This window comes from Tenrec ecaudatus, chromosome 9, assembly GCF_050624435.1.
Source record: "Tenrec ecaudatus isolate mTenEca1 chromosome 9, mTenEca1.hap1, whole genome shotgun sequence".
NCBI classification, from domain to species: Eukaryota; Metazoa; Chordata; class Mammalia; order Afrosoricida; family Tenrecidae; genus Tenrec; species Tenrec ecaudatus.
Genome location: NC_134538.1, coordinates 126,906,388 through 126,932,649, shown reverse-complemented (window position 1 = coordinate 126,932,649; position 26,262 = coordinate 126,906,388). Strand labels below are relative to the sequence as shown.

Below are 26,262 nucleotides of genomic sequence, written 5' to 3'. Positions count from 1 at the left end.
AAACAGTGAAATTTTCCGGGAATTGGGTGGAAGTTGGGGAAACTGGCTGAGCAAGCACCCTGTTAGTGAGAACATGCAATTTCGGACATTTGTGGTTTACCGAAGGGAGGGGGGAGGCCAAAGGGAGGGCTAAGTTTCAAGAACTAAAATGGAAGCGCCTGATTCAAAATGGAGTTTCTTGTGCCAAGGCCATATACCCCCCACCCCACCAAGATGATCCCAATTCTACCTTACAAATCTGGCTAGACCAGAGGATGTACACGGTACATAGGAACTGGAAACACAGGGAATCCAGAGTGGATGATCCCTTCAGGACCAGGGTGAGAGTGGCGATACCGGGAGAGTGGAGGGAGAGTAGGGTGGAAAGGGGGAACCGATTATATGGATCTACATATAACCTCCTGCCTGGGGATGGGCAACAGAAAAGTGGGTGAAGGGGAGACATTGGACAGTGTAAAATATATGACAAAATAATAATTTATAAATTATCAAGGGTCTATGAGGGAGGGGGGAGCAGGGAGGGAGGGGGGAAATGAGGAGCTGATGCCATGCGCATAGGTGGAGCACAAATGTTTTGAGAATGATGAGGGCAATGAATGTACAAATGTGCTTTACACAATTGATGTATGTATGGATTGTGATAAGAGTTGTATGAGCCCCTAATAAAATGATTAAGAAAAAACACACTTTGGGTTATAGATAGATAACATGAGTCATATTTTCTCAGCAGGACAAGATTTTATTTAAACGTTAAAAATTATTCCTTAATGAAAATTCCAATTTTTCCTTCAATCTATAAAAGGATTCAAGGAGCCCTGGTGGCATATTGTATTGTCAGGCTGCTTATCCCTCGGTTCTCAGTTCAAACTCAACAGCTGCTTCAAAGGATAGAGATGAGACTGTTGGCTTCCTGTACAGGCTTACAGTCATGGAAAGTCTATAGAGTAGTTCCACTCCGTCCGATAGCACGGACCTGAGAATCTCAGTTAATTCCACGGCAGTGTTTTTGTTCCACACCCCCACCCCAGGGGGAGGTGGTGATGAACAGGATCCAGAGCAGTGTTTGTCAAATTTCTGGGTCTCCCCTCTCCAAGATCTACTTGCGGATGGGAGTCCAGGTCTGATTTATTTTTCTTTGTAGTTTGGGTGAAAGTTTAAAGAGGACGTACATTTGCCATTCAACAATTTCTGGGCATTTTGCTTTGTGACATTGGTTGTAATCCCCTTAACAGCATGATTCCCATTTCCTCCCTGGGTTTTGTTTCCATCTGTCCTCTCCTGCCTTCTGAGCTTTGTTTCTGGGCAAATGCTGCCCCCATCCCCCTTTTTTTGGATTGTGTAGATAAGTGCATCCTCCAAGGTGTGTTTTTAAGCTCTTTCTTGGCCTATTGTTCGACCTGAAGTTGACCCCTGGGATAATTCAGTTCCAAGCTTGCAGAGTGCCTCAGGCCACACCCCTTTTTCTCTCCCTTTCAGTTGAGTCTTTACTGCACTTGTGGTTCCAGCTGCCCCAGGCACCATCTAGTTCTTCTGGTTTCTGAGTATTAGAGGTGGTGGCTAACTTGGTCCCACTTGGCCTTTGGACTAATTGTGTTCCTGTGTGTTTGATTTTGTTTTCTCTAGTTTGCTCCAAACAAGGAAAACAACAGTAGAATTTCAGATGGCTGCTGGCAAGCTCGTAAGGTCTCCGAGGGTCCTCACTGCAGTAGGAGGTGGAACATTGTCTTCATGGGCACAGATGTCCTTTGGGGCTGTGTTGTAGGAATTATTTATAGAAATGTTCCCCAGGGGATTGTTTTATACTAAAGCTTAAAAGTCACTGATTTAAAGCACAAACTAAGACGATAGGGTTTCATTGTAAATATGAAAACGAAGCATTTATTAAAGTCATCGAGACAGCCTGGTCACGTGCCATAATGGTCTGCGAGGTAATCTAACACTGCTGATGTACTGGACAGAGCATTGAATATTCTTTTTTCCTGCCTTGAGGTAATCTTTTCCATCATGTACATTAAATGCTGATGGAAACACATATAAGGAGTTCCGAGTTCCAGAGCAATGTCAATCCAGTCCCAGATGCATTTCAGTGGGGTTTCCTCATATCCAGCAAACAGTGCTGGGTTGGCTAAGAGTCCTCTTGCAACCATCACGCCTACAAATGAAAGCACACTGTGTTCATACAGTAAGAGCCTCTGGCTATGACGTCAAAGCCCATCCATGACACAAACAGGATATACAGATGAGCACACACATATATACATAGAGATACATCAACATGCGTATAAGGTTTTACAATACTCTCATTCCACTAGTCTGTGTAACTCAATTACACTGTTGTTCATCTCCATCAGCTGATTCGGACTCATGGTGGCCCTTGTGTGCAGAGCAGAACTGCTTCATAGGACTTTCAGTGACAACCAATGTTCATACTTTTTGTAAACCATGCACATTTAAATGGACTTACAGGAATTACTTCTTTAAACACTTGTACATTAAACAATTAGTTTTTGTTTAGTACATTGGATTTGCTTGAAGTTAAGTTTATGTATGTTCTGTGTTCTCCCATCTATTGATATTAACCAAGGGCTTTGCATGCTAGTAATTATAGGGGATAATGAAACTGCTGATTAGTTCTGGGCTCCTTTGATCACGTGAGTTCATTAACTCTCGTTTCTACTTTAGGTACTCCATTCTGCTAATGAAGATTCTGAACTGGTCACTGGATTTGATGGTGGCAACAAAGTAACTGAATTAATAATGTACCTCATTTGGTAAATCTGTTGCAAAAACTTCTTTAGAGTATTGAAAAGCAAGGATGTTGCTTTGAGGATCAAGGTGCACCTGAGCCAAGCTGTGGCAGTCTCCGTTGCCTTACAGACATGTCACAGCTGGGCAATGAGTAAGGGAGACTGAAGAAAAAGCGATGCATTTGAATGGTGGTGCTGGAGAAGCGGACTCAAAGTACCACGGACTGCTTCAAGGACAGAGCTCTGATTTGGAAGAAGTAAGGCCAGCGTGCTCCTTAGAGGCAAGGCTGGCAAGACTTCTTACATACCCTGGGCAAGTGTCAGGAGAGACCAGCCCCTGGAGAAAGACGTCCTGCGTGGTAAAGTGGAGAGACAGAGAAGAAGAGGAAGGGCCTCGACAAGATGGATTGCCACAGGGGCTGCAACAATGGGCTGAGGCCTAGGAACAATGGTGAGGCTGGTGCAGGACTGGGCAGTGCTTCCTATGGGCCTGAACCGACTTGACGGCACCTTACAACTACTACTTAAAAAATGTATTGTTTCTAAGGATACCGAGGTTGGTGGTTTGAGTTCACGCAGAGGCACATCAAAAGAAAAACCTGATCAACCCACTGCCAAATATCCCATCATGGAAAACCGGGGAGGAGCACAGTCCTACTCTGACACAGAGGAGGTTGCCCGGAGTAGAAATCCACTCAACATCAACTGTTGGTTGTTTTTGATTATCGTTTCCAAGTAGAAGAGTTGTTAATGGCAGTAAATAAGTTGCTCAGCTTGAATCAGTACAATGGGAAACATGACTCAAGGAACAATAAGGAGAAATTAAGAACAGTACATTAGCATTATGTTCCCACCCCATGGGTTGCTTTTATGCTAATGAAAAGACAAAAGGAAAACGTGGCTGCATCATTCTTACCATTTGTCCCAGTAAGTTCGCACACATTTTCTGCTTCTTTTAAGGTTCTGATGTCTCCGTTAGCAATTACGGGTACGGACATATTTTCTTTAATTATTTTGATGGCATCATAGTGGGCTGGCTGATGTCTTTCTGCAACCGTTCTCCCATGGACTGTAATCCAGGAAACGCCCGTTGCTTCAGCCTTTCGACAAAGATCTACCGTTCTCGTAAGGTTGTCATGAATCCTGTAATCACAAAATTAGGCCTCCCTGTTAACAGCACACAGATCTTAAGTGTGTATCCAAGAAACTAAAGATGTGTGTTCAACTGATACATAATTTTGTTAGCTTTGCTATATCTTATTGCCAATTCATGCCATTATCAGGTTTTGTTCAAAGCCCCATTCCTACTTACGACCTTACATTTTTGGTGTTTACCCTACCCCCCTCTCCCTGGCCCCTCAGTGAATATTCAATAAAGTGATTTAATTAGCAACCCTGCCCCCCCAAACCTTACATTTTTATATATTCACTACTGGCAACCAGATGATAAATAAGTTTTGTTGTAACTAGTGCATCTGGTGGTGTAGTGGTTACGTGGTGGGCTGCTAATGCAAAGTCAGCAGTTCGAAACTACCAGCAGCTATGCTGGAGAAAAACGGGGCTTCTTAAAGAGCTACAGTCTCAGAGGGACAGTTCTACTCTGTGCTATAGGGTCACTTTCAGTCAGCACTGACTTGATGGCAGTAGGGGTTTTAGTGCTCCACCCTAACATACTGTCACAGATGAAGTAAAAGATGTAGAGGGTTTGGTTGTGATCCTACTATTGAAGAAGCCCTGGTGGTGCAGGGTTCAAGTGATTGGCTATGAATCACAAGGTTAGCAGTACGAGCCCACCAGCCACTCGATGAGAAAAAACAGGTAGTCTGCCTTTGTAAATATTTACAGCTTTGGAAACACAGTCTACTCTTCTCTATAAGGTCACTGAATCAGAACAGACATGAGAATTGCTGGCAATGGAGTTCATCTTCTAAACTCTAATATTTGCTGTGCATATCCCAACTCTGAAATGGGCGTACAGAATATTTTGCCATGTTTTTAACCTGTCACTCCAAAACTGATTCCTGGCATATTTTATTTTCATTGTAAAATTTTAGTGCACATATCTAGTACATTTTATTATATATATTTTGCTGTTGTTGCCAGAAATGTTTTGTAGTGTTAATTAAAGAGCACATGCAAAAATTTAGGGTTTCTTTTGGGAATAGTTTTTAATAGTAATGAAATATTTTAATATTTGTTTAAAAAGAAGAAAAGGGAGTTATTTTAGATTGTAAATAAAAATTCTGGAAAAAAATAAAATAAAATAATTCTGGTTATATTATTATTTACTAAGGATCTTTATTTCAACATTTCCATATACCAGTTACCAATTTATTTAGTTCCTGCCACCTGGACAAAAGGAATCTTTTCTAAATACAGATGATGAACTTGCCCTTTAATGTTATTTACCATCACTTTGAAACAGTTGAACCACCACTACGCAACACAAATTCTTCATCACAATCACCTTGATTTCTTCACACACACCTTTTAACTCACTGAAAAGACGTGAGCCTTTTCTTGGACTCACGTTAAATAAGAGTCAGATGCTCCTGCAGTGACTTAGCTACGAACTCAATTTAAAGATGCCTCGATGACACAACCTGTCCATAACGCGTGGACCCCCTGTAATGGACTATCGTCGTAGATTAAACACTGTCTTTACCTTATCTTAATAGAGACTGAAAAGCTGGGGTTTTCCACTTGATTTCTTACTTGTTTCACCATATCTCGAATAAGCTCTGGCTGATTTATTAAGCAGGCTCCGTAACCTTCTGCCATTGCCCACCTTTATAGAGAAAAAAAAGAGAGAAAGAAATAGAGGATTTGTAAACAGATGGGAGAGAAGACCAAAATCTCAATGGAAGCATCACAACATAAGTGAGTTTCTCTATTCAGTGATCTGGAATAGAAGCAAGCTTTTAAAATGGATAGGTCCCACATTTTAAAGTAGATCAATATGAGATTAGGAAAACACGTTTCCAGACCAAAAAGGGCTTGGGGAAGAGGTTTTCATTGGCAAATGAGAAAAGTGAAATCCAGCCAACCAAAATAGATTTAAGTATTTGTAATTAATTCCAATTACTTCAGATTTTCTTAATTCCAAATTTGAGGTTTATTTACACATAACGTTTCATTAGTCTCGAGCAGAAAGACATTTTTTGCCTTACTGCTTATTAAATCTAATGAGTATACAAACATATGTAACCTGATTTGGATTATGTTGGGCTTCAAATCTTGATTTTAATCTTTATAAACATTTAAAATTCTTGACAGATAATCTAGTAGTGCCAAGAAGTCAGGGTTACTTTTGTTAGATTAAGCACATTCTGTCAACATCTGGTTACTTATAACCAGCCAAATAAATGTATAGAAAAAAGAGGTTTATTTTAAGACATGGTTTTTTTTTTAAAAGAAAATGAATTGGGAGAAAGGATGTGGTGATTTCCCAAATCAAGAGTTTGTACGGCAGGATTCTCTGAAATGGCAGATTAAAAAGCAACAACAAAAACACATTCTAGGAATTATTACAAATGTAGAGATTCTCACATAAATACTGATAAGTCTGGCTCAAGGCAGATCCACACATAAAAATCCCAGTGGGGGAGTGAGACAATACAGTTTAGGGGTCTCTGCACTGGCACATCCATTAGAAAGTGGCTTTGTCATTCTGTCTAGCTCCCTTCTTCTTCCTCTCTTTGTTTTGGACAACTAGAACAATGATTCGCGATGTTCACAAAGACTATTTATTATTTCTTTTCAATTCTCCCAACTTCTTTGAGCTTTACCTCTGAGGGCAACCACAATTAATGTCTATTCCATCTGCATAAGGACAGACTATGTGGGCAGCGTCAGATAACAGCCTTGCATCGTTAGCAGCAAACTGAACAATCAACGGGCAATCACCTGATAGGATGAGAAAGTCACAGAAGGGAACAAAAAGAAACCAAACACATTTATACACATAAAAAAATGATACCAACTCTAACATCTGTACAGGATAAAATAATCATAGTTATTTTAATCCAAGAAGCATCTGTTAAGATGGCTTTGACATAAGCATTTTAAATTAATTAAAAGCGACTTATCTTTAGAAAAGACATTAAACAGTACAAAATGTGATAAAAGTTTTCATGCTCTTGACACACAAATCCTCTTCTTAAAGGTGAGATTTTATTATTATATCCTTCTAGAACCATTTTATGCATACACTTACAAAAAGTAAACAAATGTGAACATTAAATACTATTAGGCTTACTGATTTATTTCCTGGTATATCTGGGAGAGGAGCTCAGCTGTTTTATTGTATTTTTTTTTAATTTAAAGTTTTACTGGCATAGGTTTATTTCACATATGATACAATTCAATAATCCACCCATATTAACGAGAAGTGCTATCACTCTCACAATTTTAGAACGTTTACTTCTTACATTTATTGTCATCAGCTCCCCACCTGCCCCTAACCTCCCTCCCATACTCCCCAAGACACCATCAATGCAGTCCCTGTGTCTGCAGCTCCAGCCATCCTGGATTCACAGACAGAGAAACATAGCAAACAAAATGCAGAAAAACAAAACAAACCACGGCACTCCACATGGGAGCAAGATCATTTACGCCTCTTGCTTTATTCTTTTTAGTGGTCAAATTCCACTATCGGTATAAAACGATGCAGTACAGTTTCATAGTACGCATAGCATAAAGTTCCATTTCTAGATTGTTTTTCTTTTGTGCCCTTTGAAAAAAAAAAAAAAGAAAAGCCACACTGGGGAGACCATGACCTGCAAGCCTAGGGTAGATTCCCGTGAGTATTACCTGTTGGACATAGACACCCAACAATTTGATGATTACAGTCCTCTTTCAGGAGGTTACCAGGACAGGCACGCACCAATTTGGATGAAAGTTTTTGTTTCCTTACAACTTATACTATAATATATATCCAACATGTGTTTATTTTTATTTGTGATCTCTTTTTTCTATTATTTGTAGGTTTTTATATAAATTAAAAAAAATGAGTACAGGGAAGGTGGAGGAGAAGGGGGAGAAACGGAACCGACTACAATGATCGACATATAACCTCCCTCCCCGCCCCCCGCGGGACAAACAACAGAAACGTGGGTGAAGGGAGACAGCAGACGTGTAAGATATGAAAAGAATAATTATCAGGGGTCCACAAAGGTGGGGGAGGAGGGAAAAAAGAGCAGCTGATACCAAGGGCTCAAGCAGAAAGAAAATGTTTTGAAAATGATTATGACAAAATATGTACAAATGTGTTTGATGCAATTGATGTATGGATCGCTATAAGAGGTGTAATAGCCCCCAATAAAATGATTTATTAATAAAAATTAAGCCTGCTAAATATATCATCTGAGCAAATAATCAGAGAAGCTGCATTGCATGAAGAATATGGCATCAGGATTGGAGGAAGGCTTATTACCAACTTGGGTATGCAGGTGAGCCCACCATGTTTGCTGAGAGTGAACAGGACTTGAAGCACTTGCTGATGAAGCTCAAGGGTTATAGCTTTCAGGATGGGTTACAACTCAATGTAAAGACAAAAATCCTAACAATTGTGCCAATGGGTAACATCATGATAAATGGAGAAAAGATTAAAGTCGAGGATTTCGTCTTGCTTGAACCAACAATCAATACTCATGGCGCAGCAGTCATGAGGTTAAATGATGCATTGCATTAGGTAAATCTGCCGCACAAGACTTCTTTTAAAATGTTCATGGTGTGATCCGTAGAGCAGGGATCTGCACTTGGAAGAACTGATCCAGGAAGAACGGGCATCAATCCCCATACCGAAGGGTTAACAGAGCCCAACCAAATGAGATCCAACTGTCGGACAAAACTTGTGGGCTGCAGCAAAAGATGGAACTGTACTCCCCTAGACTCCTCATACAGTGTGTGGAGTGCTGGGTCATTGGGAAAATTGATGATAATAGAGCAATTGATTTATACACCAGCAGGGTGATTGATAATGCTGTACTTCTTTGTTTATATGGGTTTTGCTTTCCTGCTTGTAGCTTGCCTCCCCACCCACCCCCCACTTTCTCTCTTTTTTTCTTTTTGGGTGTATGTGTGTTTTGCTTGGTTTATGGCTATTGATAGTTGGTAATAAGGGTTGTGAATTTGTCATATTATGACCACCAAAGTGTGGGAAACAGGAGGATTTCTCCCAAGCTGTCTCCCCCAAATATATGCCAAACTTAGCTGCTTGTGAATGACTGTATACTTGGAGGTCATCAGGAGTAGATCAGGGGTCATTCTCCCTAAGAGCTATCAGCCATCTACAGAACAAGTAGGGCCCACTCCCTTCTAATAAGGAGAGTAGTTGTCTGTTTCCTTGTAGGAGACCCCAGAGAAGTCAAACCCGCCCAAGGGTTAGGCTGCCATCCTAAATCTAGGATTCGTCCATCTTGTCACATGTATACCCCCAATCCCTCCTCTTCCTATTGCGTGTATTTCCCTAGACCACCCCATTTCATTGCTCTATAACCTACAGCCCCTTCCTATGGCGTGGGTCCTCACCTGTAATTAGGGGGCTTGCTTGTCCCCAGAGAATACAAACGCCTGGGCTAGCATTAAATATCTCTCTCCCTCCACGTGGACCACCAAGCGGGGCTGAGTGAGAATGCTACCATGAATTGTGTCTGACTCCATTTATTTCAATATTTCTCTTCTATCTCTCATGCTCTCTATAACTTTACTATAATTTTTACTTATCGCTACAATCTTTACTATAATCTTTACTTATCGCTGTACAATTGCGCCTACTGTACCCGTAATGATGTGTATGGGCTGGCTTCCCCTGACACCAAAGTAAACCTGAGACCTGTACACTCCATGGACAAGCTGATGGAGTACTGCTTCCTACTTAGCTCTAGCCCCAATTCAAGAACAATTAGTTCTGATAATATGGCCTTCTCAGTACTCACCTTCATGAAATGATCTCTGAAGATAAAGGTGCTACAGCAAAGTGTGGTGAAGAAAGTAGATGGTGTCCAGCTATTGATTGGAATAGTGTCTGGGGTCTTAAATAAAGGCTTGTATTCAAACAAGCAGCCATCTATCGAAGGGAAGAGCCAACTAAGTTCACATGGAAGAAGTACCAGCTTGTGTGATCCAAAGATGACAATTGTGAAATTTGAATATGGCGAAGGGAAATGTATCAGAGCTAAAATTATGAACCCCCAATTTGTAGAAGGTTATAGAGGACAGTGGGAGCCCAAAACCCATCTGCAGAGGATCTAGTCAGACTGGCCGCAGGAAGATCTGCTCTAGCCACAGGCAAGAGTCTTGAACAGCTTTCAAACCAGGCAGAGACCAGTAGAATCTTGATTATGCTGGATCTAACTCGCTGGGTGGCCAGTTGTCCTCCCTACAGACCCAACCTGAATTTGTTCTGGATGCAGGTATCTCTTACTTGTTCCATGACAGAAATTTCTTCCTTGGCTTTTTTATTTTAATAAGTCATTTTATTGGGAGCTTTCCTTGCTTTTGAATATTGATGGGGTCTTTTCTTTCTTACCCGTTATTTATATTTTTGTCTTGATATTCTTATTCCATCCTTACCCACTTATTTCTATTTGTTTTTTATTGTTTCTGTTGGCTTTCCCAGCTTGTGAAGCATAGGAGTAGATGCATAGTGATAATAACTGATACAGGGTTAAAAGGGGATGCAGGGATAGGTGATAGGGAGGGAGAGGGAATTTCTGGAGTAAAAAATTAAGGCAGGAGGGAGCACTAGAATTATTTGTGATCGTACAACTCATTTTAATGGCAATTGAACCATGGGGGTGGGGGTGGTATTCTAAAATCAATGTGGTGGTAATCGTACAATTTTCCTTGATACGAATGATTGAACTATTCAATTGTCTGATATGTAAATTATGTGTCAATAAAACTTAAAAAACTGCTCATGGTATTTTCGATGGCCTCATATGCATGTGAAAGGTGGACACTGAGTAAGGAAGACTGAACAAAAACGGATGCATTGGAACTAATAGTGCTGGCAAAGAATATTGGCAGTACCAAGGGCTGCCAAGAGGACAAACAGACCAGTCTGGAAGATGTTTCAGCCAGATGAATCTTAGGAGCAAGGATGCTGAGACTTTGGACAAATTGTCAAGAGAAACTAGCTCCTGGAGAAGGACATGTGTGACAAAGTGGAGGGGCAGCCAATGAGATGAGAGGGATCGCCACAGCGGCTACCACGGCTCCAACGTACACATGCAAGGAGGTGGTGCGGGCCACTGCTTCCTTCTGTTGCACAGGGCGAGAACAGCCTTGTTGGTGCCTGGCAAACCTCTTCCAAACGTTTCCTTCCGTTCTTTAAGTATGATGCTTGGTCTTTTGCTACATCTAAAAGTTTTACACTTTAGTATGATGAGTGAATCAGGTTCTCCTAAGTTTTAAGAATAGTTATTTCCCTTCACCTTTGGGTTAGATGTTATAAACTTTGGATAGGCGTAGTTTAAGTGTTGCTTATTTTTCTGTATCAGGTGCACTTGACTTTGGTGAAAATATAGCTTTGGGGGGACTGCCATGGATGCACTGATTATGATACTTACAGGACTCCACTGAGAAAATTTATAGGATTCTGATAGAAGAATTTGCTTTTTCTTCTTGAGGATGTGGTGTGCACCCCCTTTATAATACAGGAGAGTTATAATATCTCAGTAATTGTTTATTAGTCTACTTTATTTTTAGCACTGTGCTAGACACACTGAGGATACACACCAATAAGAAGTAATTCTAGCCCTCACGGAGCCCAGTGAGAGAGGCCCTGATGGAGGGAATTGTAATATAGTCTGATTAAGTATTGCAGACATATTCTGAAGAGGGCAGGTAGGCGTGAAATGTGATCAGGAAATTTAGTTTGCCAGAGAGGTAGGCATCTGGGAGATAGGCATGACTGAGCAGGGTAGTCTATACCTGGAAGTGAGAGGAGGAGGCATGTTTAGGACATAAGATAATTAAGATTCTTTCTTTTTTGCTTTTGATTTTTATTCATATAAACTCTATAGGAGAGAATAGAACTACATCCTAGGGTTTCTGAGGCTGAAAATATTTTAAAAATCATTTTATTGGGGGCTCGTACAACTCTTAACACAGTCCATATATACATCTGTTGTGTCAAGCATATTTGTACATTTGTTGCCCTCATGATTCTCAAAATATTTGCTTTCGACTTGAGCCCCTGCAATCAGCTCATTTTCCCACCCCCTCTCCCACCTGATAATTTATAAATTATTATTTTTCCATGTCTTAACACTCACCAATGTCTCCCTTCACCCACTTTTCTGTTAACCATTCCCCAGGGAGGGGGTTATATGTAGATCCTTGTAATCAGTTCCTCCTTTTTTACCCCACCCTCTCTCTACCCTCCTGGTACTGCCATTCTCACTACTGCTTCTGAAGGGATCATCTGTCCTGGATTCGCTGTGTTTCTAGTTCCTATCTGTACCAGTGTACATCCTTCGGTCTAGCCGGATTTATAAGGTGGAAAAGAAGAGTGAGCAGGCTGTAGGGAGAAGCTGAGGGAGATAAGGCTGTAGAAAGTGTACTCAGAGGCGCTAGATCATGACAGACTTTGTGCATTACCCACAGGTATGGGCAGGTTCTGTAAGTCAGTGGTTTGTAATTAAAAAAAAAATCCTTTTATTGGGGGTTCTTATCACAACCCATTCATCCATCGTGTCAAGCACATTTGTATATTTGTTGACAATAGAAAGAACATGTTTTGAGAATAACGATGGTTTGTAATCTCTAGCATGTTCAGAACCACCTGGGGAATTTGCTAAAACACAGATTTTTGGACCACATCCTAGATTTTCTGACTGAGCAGGTCTAGAATAGATAGACTGCTAACCACAAGGTCAGCAGTTTGAAACCACAAGCTGCTCCTCAGGAGAAATATGAGGCTTTCTATTCCCATCAAGAGTTACAATCTTGGAAACCAACCCACAGAGGCAGCTGTACTCTGTCCTATAGAGTTGCTATGAGTTGGAATAGACTTGATAGGAGTGAATTTTTTTCAGAGTGGAATCTACATATTTCCACTTGTAAGCTAATTTCTAGGTGGCTGTAATGCTGCAGGTCTGGAGATCACACTTTGAGACCCACTGTTACAGGCAATGAGGAATCCAAGAATGCAAAGGAAGGAGTAGGATTACATTTTCGTTTGTGAAAAGTCAGTATGGCCTGTAATCTATTCTAACAATCCATACAAAGCTGAATTCATAACGTACCCAGAAAAATCACACCAGTGAGGCACACGACTCACTTCCACTTAGAAAAGGACAACGCTGACCCTGTATCTGGAGTAACAATTCTGTACTAAGAGACTCGGAAATAGAACCTCTGAATTGCACTGTCTTCGAATACATTTGATAGTTAGGTGTTTTTATTTTAATTTTTAAAAATTTTATAAAATTAGCAAGTTGGGTGTCACATACCTTGGTTTGTTGTAAATTCACTGTCCCTGGCTTTTACAGATCTGACAAAATCAGCAGCAACTATCATTGGGGTGTAACACAGGTCACAATTGTATTTTCTTACTAGGGTTCTAAAAGCCAACCTGTGAGCATATAAAACTTTAATTAGATATTAGAAAACATCACACTCATGTATACTTCCAAGTTTAATTTCGTTAACGATTAAAGACTCATTAAGGGGGAGCTTGGCCTTTGGGAGAATTAAATAGGTCAAGGTATTCCTCTTGTGAAGTATCCTGTATACACATATGTAGATAATAACGCACTTTTCTGGATGGCTCACAGAACAAGTGGGGTAAATAGCAAATGTTGACGAAGGTTTTGACAAATGGAACCACTGAAACATTGTTGGAGGGAGTATAAAATGGTATAGACACTGAAAGTTTGACAATTTCTTATAAAACTAAGCTAAATTAGCTTACAAAACTAACCTTTCAAGTTGATGTGACCCACTAATTGTATTTCGGACATTTAACCCAGAAAATTGAAGATTTAGGTGCACACAAGAAGCTGTCCATGAATGTTTGCTATCACTTTAATATCCCCTATAGCTTTACTAGGAGCCCTGGTGGTATAGTGGTTAAGAGTTAGGCTGCGATCTGCATGGTTGGCAGTTCCAAATCACCAGCAGTTCCTCGGGAGAAAGACTGGGCTTTCTACTTCCGTAAACAGTTCATCTTAGACACCCAGAGAGGGTCACTATGAGTCAGCATTGACTCAGTGGCAGTGCATTTTTGTTTACCTCATTAAGGGAATGGTGGTGGGACAGTGGGGTAAGTGTCATGCTGCCAATGCCAAAGGCAGTGGTTCAAAGCTGCTCCATGGGAGAAAGCCGAGGCTGTCTGCTCCTATCCAAATTTAGTCTCAGAAACCCTGGGGAGCAGTTTCACTCAGCACGTGTCTGAGTTGACCTCGTGGTAGTAGGTGAGTTACGATGCTAAAGGAGGCCGGTGGCCCTGGCGAAAGCACTCAGCTTCGAATGAGAAATGGCTGGCTGGCAGCTTGAACTCACTCGCTGCCCCTGGGAAAAGGAAAGGGTGGCAGTAGCTTTCCTAAATGCTTGCAAAGGTACTGGGCTAGTTCTACTCCGTCCTGTAGTCACGAGGACTTGGAATCAACTTGCTGGCAGCAGGTTTTTGGTTTTATATATATCCTTGTAGGTGGGAGTTGTAAATACCACGGTTTTTACAAAAAGTGAAGCTTGCAAAGGTTAAGTGTTGTCCAAAACCCAAACTCACTGCCATCAAGTCAGTGCTGACTCAGAGTGATCTTACAGGACAGGCTGGAACTGCCTCTGTGGGCTTCCAAGACCATAATTCTAGGGGAGTAAACAGCCTTGGTCTCCTGTGATTAACTGACATGCATGCACGCGTACACACACACACACACACACACACACACACACACACACACACACACACACCTTTAATAAAAATCCCCGTCATCTAGTCTATTCTAGCGACCCTGTAGAACAGAATAGCACGGCCCCTATATGTTCCCAAGAATGTAACTGTTTATGGGAACGCGAAATCTTATCTTTCTCCTTCTGAGTGGCTGGTGGTTATGAACTGCTGACCTTGCAATTAGTAGCACCAGGACCCAAGCTTACTCAGGATTCTAAAGCAAAGCATGTGAAGAGGCCAGCTGGTGGGGAGGTCTTGCAGTACTTTTAAAAAGTCAACACACAAAAAGGAATCAAATCTCAGCTCATTAACCATTTACAACACTTACTTTGAATATCGAACCATCGGGGCACAGACTTTTACCAGCTGTCCAGAGTGCAACATTTCAATTGGACTTTTTTTTCTTTCTTGGCATGTTGTGGTTTTTATGCAGTCGCTCTTCATGAATACAGATTTGTATTAAATCTGAAAAGACAGTTTGTATAGAGACTTCATTGTGTTCATGCGGAACATGTACATGGATCAAGAGGCAGTTGTGTGAACAGAACACGGAAAACTGCATGGCTTAAGATTAGGAAAGATGTGTATCATGGTTGTATCCTATGACCCTACTTATTCACTCTGTATGCTCAGCAAATACTCAGAGAGGCTGGATTATATGAAGAATGTGACCTCAGGATTGGAGGACGGCTTATTAATAGCCTGCAATATGCAGGTGACACAAACTTGCTTGCTGAAATTGAGTAGGACTTAAAGCACTTGCTGATGAAGATCAAGGACTGCAGTCTTCAGTATGGTTTGCAACACAATGCAAAAAACCTCCAAAGTCTTCACAACTGGTAACATCATGATGAATGGAGAAAAGATTAAAGTTGTCAAGGATTTTGTCTTTCTTGGATCCACAAACAATGCTCATGGAAGCAGCAGTCAAGAGAGCAAATGACACATTGCACTTGTTAAATCTGCTCCACATACTTTTTAAAGTGTTGAAAAGCAAGGATGTTCCGTCGAGGGTCAAGGTGCATCTGACCCAAGCCGTGCTACTTTCAACAGCCTCATATGCGTGTGAAAATTGGACAATGAAAAAGGTAAACTAACGAAAAACCAATGTATGTGAATTATAGTGTTGGCAAAGAATATTCAAAGTACCATGGATTGCCAAAATGACAAACAAATCTGTTTGGCAGAAGTATTGCCAGAATATTCCTTAGAAGCAAGGATGGTAAACTTTGTCTCATGTATTTTGGGCATTTTATCAGGAAAGACCAGTCTCTGGAGAAAGACATCACACTTGGTAACGTAGAAGGGCAGTGAAAAAGAGGAAGGGCTTTGAAAAGATGGATTGATCCAGTGGCTGCAACAGGGGGATCAAACACAGGCACACGATGAAGATGGCACAGGACTGGGCAGTGTTTACCTCTGTTGGACACAGAGTTGCTGAGTTGGAACTGGCTTGACAACATCGAAAAACAGCATAGAGAAAATGTATATTAGTGGGTGAACAAGTAAATGTGGTGAAGAAAGCTGATGATGCCCAGCTATCAAAAGAGATAGTGTCTGGGGTCTTAAAGGCTTGAAGACAAAGAAGTGGCCATCTATCTCAGAAGCAACAAAGCCCACATGGAAGAACACACCAGCCTGTGTGATCGTGTGTTCCCGAAGGGATCAGTTATCAGGCATCAAAGAACAAAAAATCATATCACTGGCTGCACACCTCCATGATACGATCGCCAAAGACAAATGGGTGCATAAGCAAATGTGGCGAAGAAAGCTGATGGTGCCCGGCTATCGAAAGAGATAGTATCTGGGGTCTTAAAGGCTTGAAGGGAACAAGCGGCCATCTAGCTCAGAGGCAACAAAGCCCACACGGAAGAAGCACACCGGCCTGTGCGATCACAAGGTGCCAAAGGGACCCGGTATAATGCATCATACAAAAAAAAAAGATGTATATATATATATATATATATATATATATATATATATATATATATATACACACACACATATATATATGTATACCATAGTGAATGAAGGGGGAAGTGCAGAGTGGAGACCCAAGGCCCATGTGTCGGCCATTGGAGATCCCCTCATAGAGGGGTTTAGGAAAGGAGATGGGCCAGTCAGGGTGTGATGTAGTACCAATGAAGAACACAGCTTTCCCCCAGATCCTGGATGCTTCCTCCCGCCAACTACCATGATCCGAATTCTACCTTACAGGACTGGATAGGGCAGAGGTTGTACACTGGTGCATATGGGAGCTGGAGGCACAGGGAATCCAGGGTGGATGATATCTTCAGGACCAGGGGTGTGAGGGGCAATGCTAGGAGAGTGGAGGGTGAGTGGGTTGGAAAGGGGGAACCGATTGCAAGGATCTACATGTGACCTCCTCCCTGGGAGACGGACGGCAGAGAAGGGGGGGAAGGGAGGCTCTGGCAAGATATGACAAAATAACAATCTATAAATTATCAAGGGCTCATGAGGGAGGGGTGTGCGGGGAGGGAGGGAAAAAAAAAAAAGGACCTGATGCAAAGGGCTTAAGTGGAGAGCAAATGCTTTGAAAATGATTAGGGCAAAGAGTGTATGGATGTGCTTTATACAATTGATATATGTATGTGTATGGAATGTGATAAGAGTTGTATTAGCCCCTAATAAAATGTAAAAAAAAACAACAAAGAAAGTGATCAAGTTTAGGACTCATCTGCTATCCTGGATGATTTCATTAATAAAAGGAGACCACTATTTCAAAAAATATATATTCACTGGATGAATTTATATCATTCTGATGATTTTGATTGCCAACAATATATTTTTCATGATGTCTGGGGGCTCCCAAAATTTAATTTTCACTTCTTTTGCAGTATCAAATTGGATACTGATTCTCCCTCTACGGACACTGGCGCTTCCCGAGCATTAGGACACGACGTGTTTCAAAGCCCTCCTGCCACGTCCACTGTTATCCTCAAATCTTATTCTTCGTATTGGTAAATCAGAAGGCAAAAACCAAACACCTTTAATCATTTTGTGAAAACCAAACACCTTTCTTTAATCATTTTGCAAAAACCAAACACCTTTACAATCATTTTGTAAAAGCCGAGTATGGAATTACTTTGTGAAAATTCCAATTATGATGACAATTATATAGTAAGTCACTTTTTATACTCAAAAAGGTACTTGGTGAATTTAGGTAGTTTAAAGTTGTCACACTAAGCCTCTTATTATCATAGTGTTACTGCATTCTATGTGCCAATATTTGACTTTAGTAATTTAGAAACAGATACCGACCAACTTTAGAAAGGTCTAACTGCTCCAAACACACGTCAACTTTTTGGGAAATTAACCCAAAACACATTGATGAAATAGACTTTATGACTTGATTTTGGTAGGTAGAAAGATAAAATGGCTTTAATTATCACTTATCCATCAATATGAATTAATAAAAAAGTGGGGTTACTAGATCCCTTTTTCCCATGTCAGTTTCTGATTAGAGAGATGTCACCACCTACTTAGCAGAGAAGTGGTTTTCTCATCATGAGCCACTTTCCTTCTCTCCTGCATTTCACATCCTGGAGTGCTAGCACCAGTCCCTCACCCTTGCCCATCGCCCCAGGCTTCCCCCAGGCTTCCCCCAGGTAGTGCCTTCACCTAATCACTGCACACATCCGCATGGCTCCCAATTTGCCTGTCCTCATAATCCCTTACATTGATGACTCCAACAGCTGTCCCTGAATCCCAGACTGAGTTGGCCTTCCTCTTATTTGCCCACCACACTATAGACATGATTCTGTTATGGTATCACCTGTATTTGCAATTATTTTTTTAAAATAGCGATGATGAGTCTGCCTCCCCCCCGAGTTCCCGAGGGCACGAACACATTCTATTCATTCACTTATTCATTCAGCAAATACCTCGTTCCTGCTCCATGCCAGGAATACAATGAAATTACATCTTCTGTGCCCTCAAGAATTAGGGAGTTAGATACAGTTATACAAAACAGCGTTAAGACCTACAATAGCTCTTGCTGTTTGCTTTCAAATGTTGTTGTGACTCAGAGATGCTACATGACAAAGCAGAACTGCCCCAAAGGGGCTCCGAGACTGTACTCTTTATGGGAGCAGATCAGGTCTTTTCACACCGTGCCACTTGTTGGTTTGAGCCATGGGCCTTTTGGTTAGCTGCCAAGCACTTTAGCCATTATACCACTGAGGTTCCCTGTAACAGAACTAATGATTATGTGCATGTGTGGAGATAAAATAAATGGAAAGGTGCTTTGTGGCAAATGAAGGGAGTCATCAAAAGAGGAGGAAATAAGTTTGGACTGACACAACACTGGAGATGGGAATGTTCACGTACAGAGAGCAATACATATAAAGCTATAGAGCAATGGTTCTCAACCTGTGGATCGCAACCCCCTTGGGGGTCATCCGATTCATAACAGCAGCAAAATTGCAGTTATAAAGTAGCAACGAAAATAATTTTATGTTTGGGGGTCACCACCACATGAGGGGTCACGGCATGGGGAAGGTGGAGAACCACTGCTTTGGAAGGATGAGATTGCTTCACGTTTGGATAAACCACAAGTAGTTCAGTGTCACTGTAGCTGGATCAGAGAGGAAGCGAGAACTGGAGAGCAATGGGTTTAATATAGCGAGTTGAGATTTTTAAGATTTTATTCTTTAGGGGAGGGGCACTTATTCTTGTTTTCCCTCTGGGGTGGTTTTTACATACACATGCAACATGCGACCATGGATGGGCATAGGACCTAATTTGACATACAGTGTCAAAATGAGACATGTTTTGTGTCTCTCCTCGTACAAAAGCTGCGCGTCTCTGCTTTTCCCCGTGATGTATCAGTGCTAGGGAAATGACCTGATGAGATGTGTTTGAGAATGTGTCGGGATGGGAAGGCTGGGGCAAAATATCAGTCAGGAGCCCACTGTAGCATAGAGCGCATGTGGACAGAGGCCTGACCTGGGACTCTGAGTGAAGCTACATAGAAGGGAACACACTGAGGAGATATTTAGAAATCAAAATAAACCAGCAAGATGTATTTGAGGTATAAATCATGTAGTGACAAAACATGTGACGTATCCAGAAGAATTGTAGGATAAGTTCCATATTTTTGACTTTAGCCAGATCCAATCCAGGGATACATGGTAGTAAACTAAAAAGGAGTGGGGGAAGAAGGAAAAAAAAGGGTAGCGGGGGCACAGGACACTAACCCATCCAAGGGAAGGGTATTGTTTATATCTCCACAGAGAAAGAGGGACCAGACTTCAACCTGGTACTCCAAGATGTGAATGCAACATACCAGCATGAAGCAGGGAACCAGTAGAGAGGTTTGAGGGGCCGGCCCCAATCCCAACTGTGTGGACAGCACCCCCTCCCCACAGAAGAATTTACTTCAGAGGACAGCACTGAAGCTACAGCTCAGGGAGAGGGGCATGTCTGATCAGAGCACATGGGAGCAAATGAAGGGGGAGGAAGAGTCATCCTGGCCACCAAGCCTTGAGGACAGTATCCCTGCTCAGAGCAGCCAGTCCACAGAGAGGACCACATGGCCGGCCCCACTATGAGACATGACATCCCTCACTGACCCATCCCTCACTGGCCCTACAGGGTCAACACTGGAGATACAGGGTGGAAATTGCGTCCCATCTGACGCCAAAAGACTGAGGCAAAACACCAAGGGGAGCAGAGCAAGGAAGTCCCGAAGGAGTATCAAAAATAGACTTTGGGGCCAGGGCATGGCACCCCATCAGACTGACTGGAAAATACTCTAAACACACCTTGAACTATTTACAGGCTTTTCGTTTATCACTGTTTTTTTTGTTGTTTGTTTTCTTTTGTTGCTTTGTTTTGCTGTCTTGTTTTTGTACATATTATCTCTGCAGCTCTACCTAAATAAGATAGGCTGGATAAACAATCTGGAGGAGAAAACAGTACGATCGATGGTTCCAGAGGGACATGGGAGAGGGGGAGGTGGGGGAAAGAGGCCTGATAGGGCTTGATCACAGGTAATGTAACCGAGAGGAATTACTGAAATCCAAATGAAGGCTGAGCATGATAGTGGGACAAGAGGAAAGTAAAAGGAAATAGAGGAAAGAACTAGGAGGCAAAGGGCATTTATAGAGGCCTAAATACAGGCATGTACATATGTAAATATATTTATATATGATGCTGATAAAATAGATCTATGTGCATATATTTATAGGTTTAGTTTTAAGGTAGCAGATGGACATTAGGCCTCCACTCAAGTACTCCCTCAATGCAAGAACACTTTGTTCTATTAAACTGGCATTCCACGATGCTCACCTTCCTGACTCAATTGCTGAAGACAAAGCGGGTGCATAAGCAAATGTGGTGAAGAAAGCTGATGGTGCTTGGCATCGAAAGATATAGCATCTGGGGTCTTGAAGGCTTGAAGGTAAACAAGTGGCCATCTAGCTCAGAAGCAACAAAACCCACGTGGAAGAAGCACACCAGCCTGTGTGATCACAAGGTGTTGAAGGGATCAGGTAGCAGGCATCAAAGAACAAAAAACAGTGTCAGTGTGAATGCGGGGGGAGTGTGGAACCAAAGCCCATTTGTAGGCGACTGGATATCCCTTTTTGGAAGGACCGTGGGGAGGAGACGAGCCAGTCAGGGTGCAGTGTAGCAACAATGAAACATACAACTTTCTTCTAGTTCTTAAATGCTTCGCGCCCTCCCCCCACTATCATGATCCCAATTCTACCTTACAAATCCGGCTGGACCAGAGGATGTATACTGGTACAGATAGGAACTGGAAACACAGGGAATCCAGGACAAACCCTTCAAGACCAATGGTGAGAGTGGACATACAGGGAGGGTGGAGGGAGGGTGGGGTGGAAAGGGGGAACCGATTACAAGGATCTACACATAACCCCCTCCCTGAGGGGCAGACAACAGAAAAGTGGGTAAAGGGAGATGATGGACAGTGTAAGCCATCACAAAATAATAATTTATAAATTATAAAGGGTAATATATAAATTACAAGTGTTCATGGGGGGTGGGGAGGAAGGGGAAAAACCAGGAGCTGATACCAAGGACTCACGTAGAAAGCAAATGTTTTGAAAATGATGATGGCAACAAATGTACAAATGTGCTTGATGCAATGGATGGATGGATTGTAATAAGAGTTGTACAAGCCCCCAATAAAATGATTAAAGCAAAAAAATTTTGACTTTAACTGTGACATCATGAAGACTTCTTGTAATACCTGTAATGGCTAGATGGCATTGCCAATCAATGAGGTAGAATTAGGGAAAAGAGCAGGGGTAACAGGCAAACATGGACTTATATTTGGGTTACAGTGAACATGGATATCCAGGTGGTGATGCCTCATCAGTAATTATACAGCTAAAAAGCTAGAGATTGAGGATGTTCAGCTTTTAGGCAATACTTTGAAACTAAAATAGAACAAAGGAGAATGCAATGGAAATGGAGCAAGATGAACTCTGAAGCTGAGAGGACTCAACCTGGAAAGTGTTTTTGGAAAACCAAGAGAGGAGAGTGCTGCAGAGAGGAAAGGGCTCTGACATCAATTTACAAGGAAAGTAACATAATGACTGAGTGTCCAATGGCAATGAGGTCATGCCTGACCGTATGCAGAACAATTTCATTCATGTTCATTTTTATAGTTTTCATATTTAGCATACAAAAAGGCTTTTCTCAAGATATTATTAGGTGACTGTCTGTATAATGAGGCTATGAGTCAGAATGAACTCCACCGTACCTAGCAATATATTCAGTAGCTTTTAACTGAGGTCGCAGGATCTGGGGGAGTGTTACAGATTCAGGATTCTCAAGCCATGCCCTCCAGATGAAACCCAAACTCACTGACATCCAGTTGATTCTGTCTCATGGGGCAGCCCTATAGAACAGGGTAGAACTACCCCAGTGGGTTTCTGAGATCGTGTTTTTTTTACATTAGTAGGAAGCCTCATCTTTTTCCTACAGAGTGGCTGGTGGTTTCAAACCGATGACCTTGTAGATAGCAGGCTAACATGTAGCCACTATACCACCAGCCATACCCTAGAGCAGTGGTTCTCAACCTTCCAAATGCCGCGACCCTTTAATACAGTTCCTCATGTGTGGTGACCCCAACCATAAAATTATTCGTGCTGCTACTTCATAACTAATTTTGCTACTGTTTTGAATTGGGTGGCCCTTGTGAAAGGGTTGGTCAACCCCCAAAGGGGTTGTGACCCACAGATTGAGAACCACTGTCCTATGGAAATGAAATCCACATTGCTGGGTGGAAGGTACAGGCATTTGTAATTTAAAGCTCCCCAGGTGATTTCAATGTGCTGTAAAACTTGGAATTACTGGCATACGTGAATCTATATGCTCCGAAGCACCTGGTACAATTGTTTGTTTAAATGACTATCTACATTGCTAATAACTTCATTCAGATGGGGATTGTGTCTGATGTCTGTACAGGCCTACCAGTACACATACTGCCTCAGAACAGATCACTGAAAGAATGTTGTGTAACTCTTCTCATCTTACAATGTAAAAGTCAAGAAAATAACCCCACAATGCAGATAACACTCTTCATTAATACTCAAATATATTAAGCAAACTAACTTTGTGTAGGGTGGGTGCGGAAAACCTAAGGTGGATCAGAGAACATGGCCCTTGGCAAGTCAGAAAGCTACATTCAGATCATCAAGCCTCACATCATGACAGATACCAAATAGGATGGAAACACCTCGGACAAGAGCAAGAAAAGAACAGCATAGCGTATCCTGAGGCTTACCGTTTGGGTGACTATGAGTAGTAAATGCATTTAGATTTAGAAAATGCTGCCAATGGTGTTAGGCATAGAGTAAGGCCTACACTAACACCTTCTAGAAGTACTATTAACAGAATCAAAAAGTGCTTCCCTGTTTACACACCTCCTATACGGAAATGCAAGTTACATATTTTTTTTTCTAACCTGGAAATGATTTAGACCTTCTGGCATAGGTGTAGTAGGTCCGTTAATCAGTACAGTACACTCAAGCACTTACTCAATGCAAGAACACTTTGTTCTATTACATTGGCATTCCAGGATGCACACCTTCCCGACACGATTGCTGAAGAAAAATGTGTGCATAAGCAAATGTGGTGAAGAAAGCTGATGGTGCCCGGCTATCAAAAGATATAGCATCTGGGGTCTTAAAGGCTTGAAGGTAAATAAGCGGCCATCTAGCTGAGAAGCATCAACACCCACATGGAAGAAACACACCAGCCTGTGTGACCACGAGCTGTCGAAGGGATCAGGTATCAAGAATAAAAAAAATCATATCATTGAAAATGTGGGTGAGTGCAGAGTGGAGACTCAATGCCCATTGGTAGCCAACCGGACACCCCTTACTGAAGGGTTGTGGGGAGGAGATGAGCCAGTCAGGGTGCAGGACAGCAACAATGAAACATATAACTTTCCTCTAGTTCTTAAATGCTTCCTCCTCCTCCCCCCACTATCATGATCCCAATTCTACCTTACAAATCTGGCTAGACCAGATGATGTATATAGGTACAGATAGCAACTGGACACACAGGGATCCAGGACATATGACTCCTTTAGGACCAGTGGTGAGAGTGGTGATGCCTGGAGGGTGGAGAGAATGTGGGGTAGAAAGGAAGAACTGATTACAAGAATCTTTGTATAGCCTCCTCCCTGGGGGAGGGACATTAGAGAAGAAGGCAGGGGGGGGGGGGAGATGTCGGACAGTGTAATATATGACAAAATAATAATTTATGAATGATGAAGGATTCATGAGGTAGGGGGGAGTGGGGATGGAGGGGGAAAATGAGCAGCATATATTAAGGGCTCAAGTAGAAGGCAAATGTTTTGAGAATGATGATGGCAACAAGTGTATGTACGTTCTTGACACAATGGATGTATGTATGGATTGTGATAAGAATTGTAAGCGTCCCCAATAAAATGATTTAAAAAAAACACCCCAAAACCTGGAAATGCTTTAGACCTCTGGCATAGTTGTAGTAGATCTGTTAATCAGTCGTCCTGCATCACATAATATTCATAATACAGCGTGTGAAATGATGTGATTTGGACACTGTTTGAACTTGCCTGAATCCCAAACAACAGCATTGATTATATATATTAAAAAATCCTCCCCGTTGTTTCACTATTTGCTAGATGCGCCTCCTTTGCCTCTTGCTCTGGGTCACTAGCACGAGCTCGGCTGTGTTTCGGAGCCATGATACACCCGAGTACTATTTTTCAAAAGAAAACAATTAAGAGATGGAGAATGCCACAACACTCAAGAAACGCAGGATACATGAGCTTGGATGCTGCTGCCTATGAGTTGAAACACATACTATTAGGCAGTAACTTTATTTTTAAGTAGGGAATGGTCACAGTCAAATGACGATAGAAAGAACATGACATGGTTAAGCCAGTAATTTATTATGACTATCAAGACATATGTATAAGTTATAGATGCATAGTCCATTTTGAAAGCGCTTTGGTGGCACACTGGCTAATGTACTAGACTGCTCACTGAAAGATTGCTAGTGTGAATCCATCTGCCACTCCTTTCTTCGGACAGAGATGTGGGAGTCTGCTTTTACAGGGATTACAGCCTTGGGGACCCTGTGGGGGTAAACTCTCCTACAGGGTTCCTAGGAGTTGAAGTAGACTTCATGGCAAGAGGTTCCATCATAGAGGCCTGGCAGCGCAATGGCATGGGATATAAGAGACATGAGCTACTGGGTTTGAAAACGGGCACTTCCATTCAGTTGGCTCCAATCGCGACTGTATTAAAAAATAACCTAGGGGCCGATTAATGCATATGCGGTCCCACATCCTTTGTAGCCCTACGGGACGTTCTGCTGTGCACGACTGTACTTATATTGGGAGAAATAGCGAATATTGGTCACTAACTCATGTATATCAAACAATGAGATATTATAGGAACTAATGTGATCTCGCAGGTTCAACACTATTCTTTGAGATATGTGCAGTCCATCAGTCTGCAACCAAGAAAAATTTTGGAGAGTCTCCGCACATGGTTGAAGACGAGAGGAGGTAGAAAGAGCCCAAGGTTAAGATCACACGCTAGGAAGGGTGGAGAGAGCATGAACACCATCTTTATCAATTCTGAGCTTGCCAAAGCTCTCTCTACTTCTCAGCCTCGCCAACTTTCCTTCCTAAACGTTCCCGCCCGCCTGCACGCCAGGATTGCGTACCAAGGAGTGTAACAGATGAGATGGGTGGCAACTACCTCCCGTCTGCTCTGAGTGGAGCGGGCGAGCCGAGCCCCCGGCACCTTCGTCCTCGCCTCGGGTCTTCTGCCGCGAGGCCGCCGGCAGCCGAGGCCCAAAGCCAGTGGCAGAGAACCGCGCCGTGGCCACGTTCCCTTCGGCTCGGAGCACGACACCGGTCCAGCGGCCCTGCTCCGAGCTGCGGCAGGAAGCGGCGGGAAGCTCCAGCCCACGCCCTCGGTTCTCCCGGCGCAGCTGGGTCCTCGGTACCCGCTGCCTTGAAGGCACGCGGGCTCCAGGAAGACACCGGGAAAGCACCGTCTCCGAGCTAGTCCCCCAAGCCTTCCCAGGGCGGAGCGTGAGGCGCCCGGAGCTTACGTC

At 42.3% G+C, this 26,262-nt stretch overlaps 1 protein-coding gene across 2 annotated transcripts; it reads right to left on the bottom strand.

Moving 5' to 3' along the window:
- Positions 1–731: 731 nt before the first annotated feature.
- Positions 732–26,247, bottom strand: DUS4L (dihydrouridine synthase 4 like). Of its 2 annotated transcripts, none has more exons than XM_075558546.1 (7): positions 25,902–26,247; positions 14,978–15,114; positions 13,208–13,329; positions 6,536–6,653; positions 5,413–5,535; positions 3,664–3,890; positions 732–2,152 (listed from the first exon to the last, which is right to left on the bottom strand). In XM_075558546.1, exons 2-7 carry the CDS (start codon positions 15,091–15,093, stop codon positions 1,905–1,907), a joined length of 954 nt encoding a protein of 317 aa, XP_075414661.1. In that variant the 5' UTR covers positions 15,094–15,114; positions 25,902–26,247; the 3' UTR covers positions 732–1,904. The 2 variants fall into 2 exon arrangements, with proteins under 2 accessions (XP_075414661.1, XP_075414660.1); XM_075558545.1 differs by having other exon boundaries at positions 25,867–26,246.
- Positions 26,248–26,262: the final 15 nt, after the last annotated feature.

What these genes read in the sequence shown, in the direction of transcription:
- DUS4L (XM_075558546.1), bottom strand. Translation starts at nt 15,093, where the DNA reads ATGAAGAGCGACTGCATAAAAACCACAACATGCCAAGAAAGAAAAAAA. An exon ending in AATTGTGGTTGCCCTCAGAG is followed by an intron (nt 5,536 to 6,535) that starts GTAAAGCTCAAA and finishes TTCTCTATAAAG; the next exon opens with GTGGGCAATGGCAGAAGGTT. An exon ending in TCAGTCTCTATTAAGATAAG is followed by an intron (nt 3,891 to 5,412) that starts GTAAAGACAGTG and finishes TTGTGATTACAG; the next exon opens with GATTCATGACAACCTTACGA.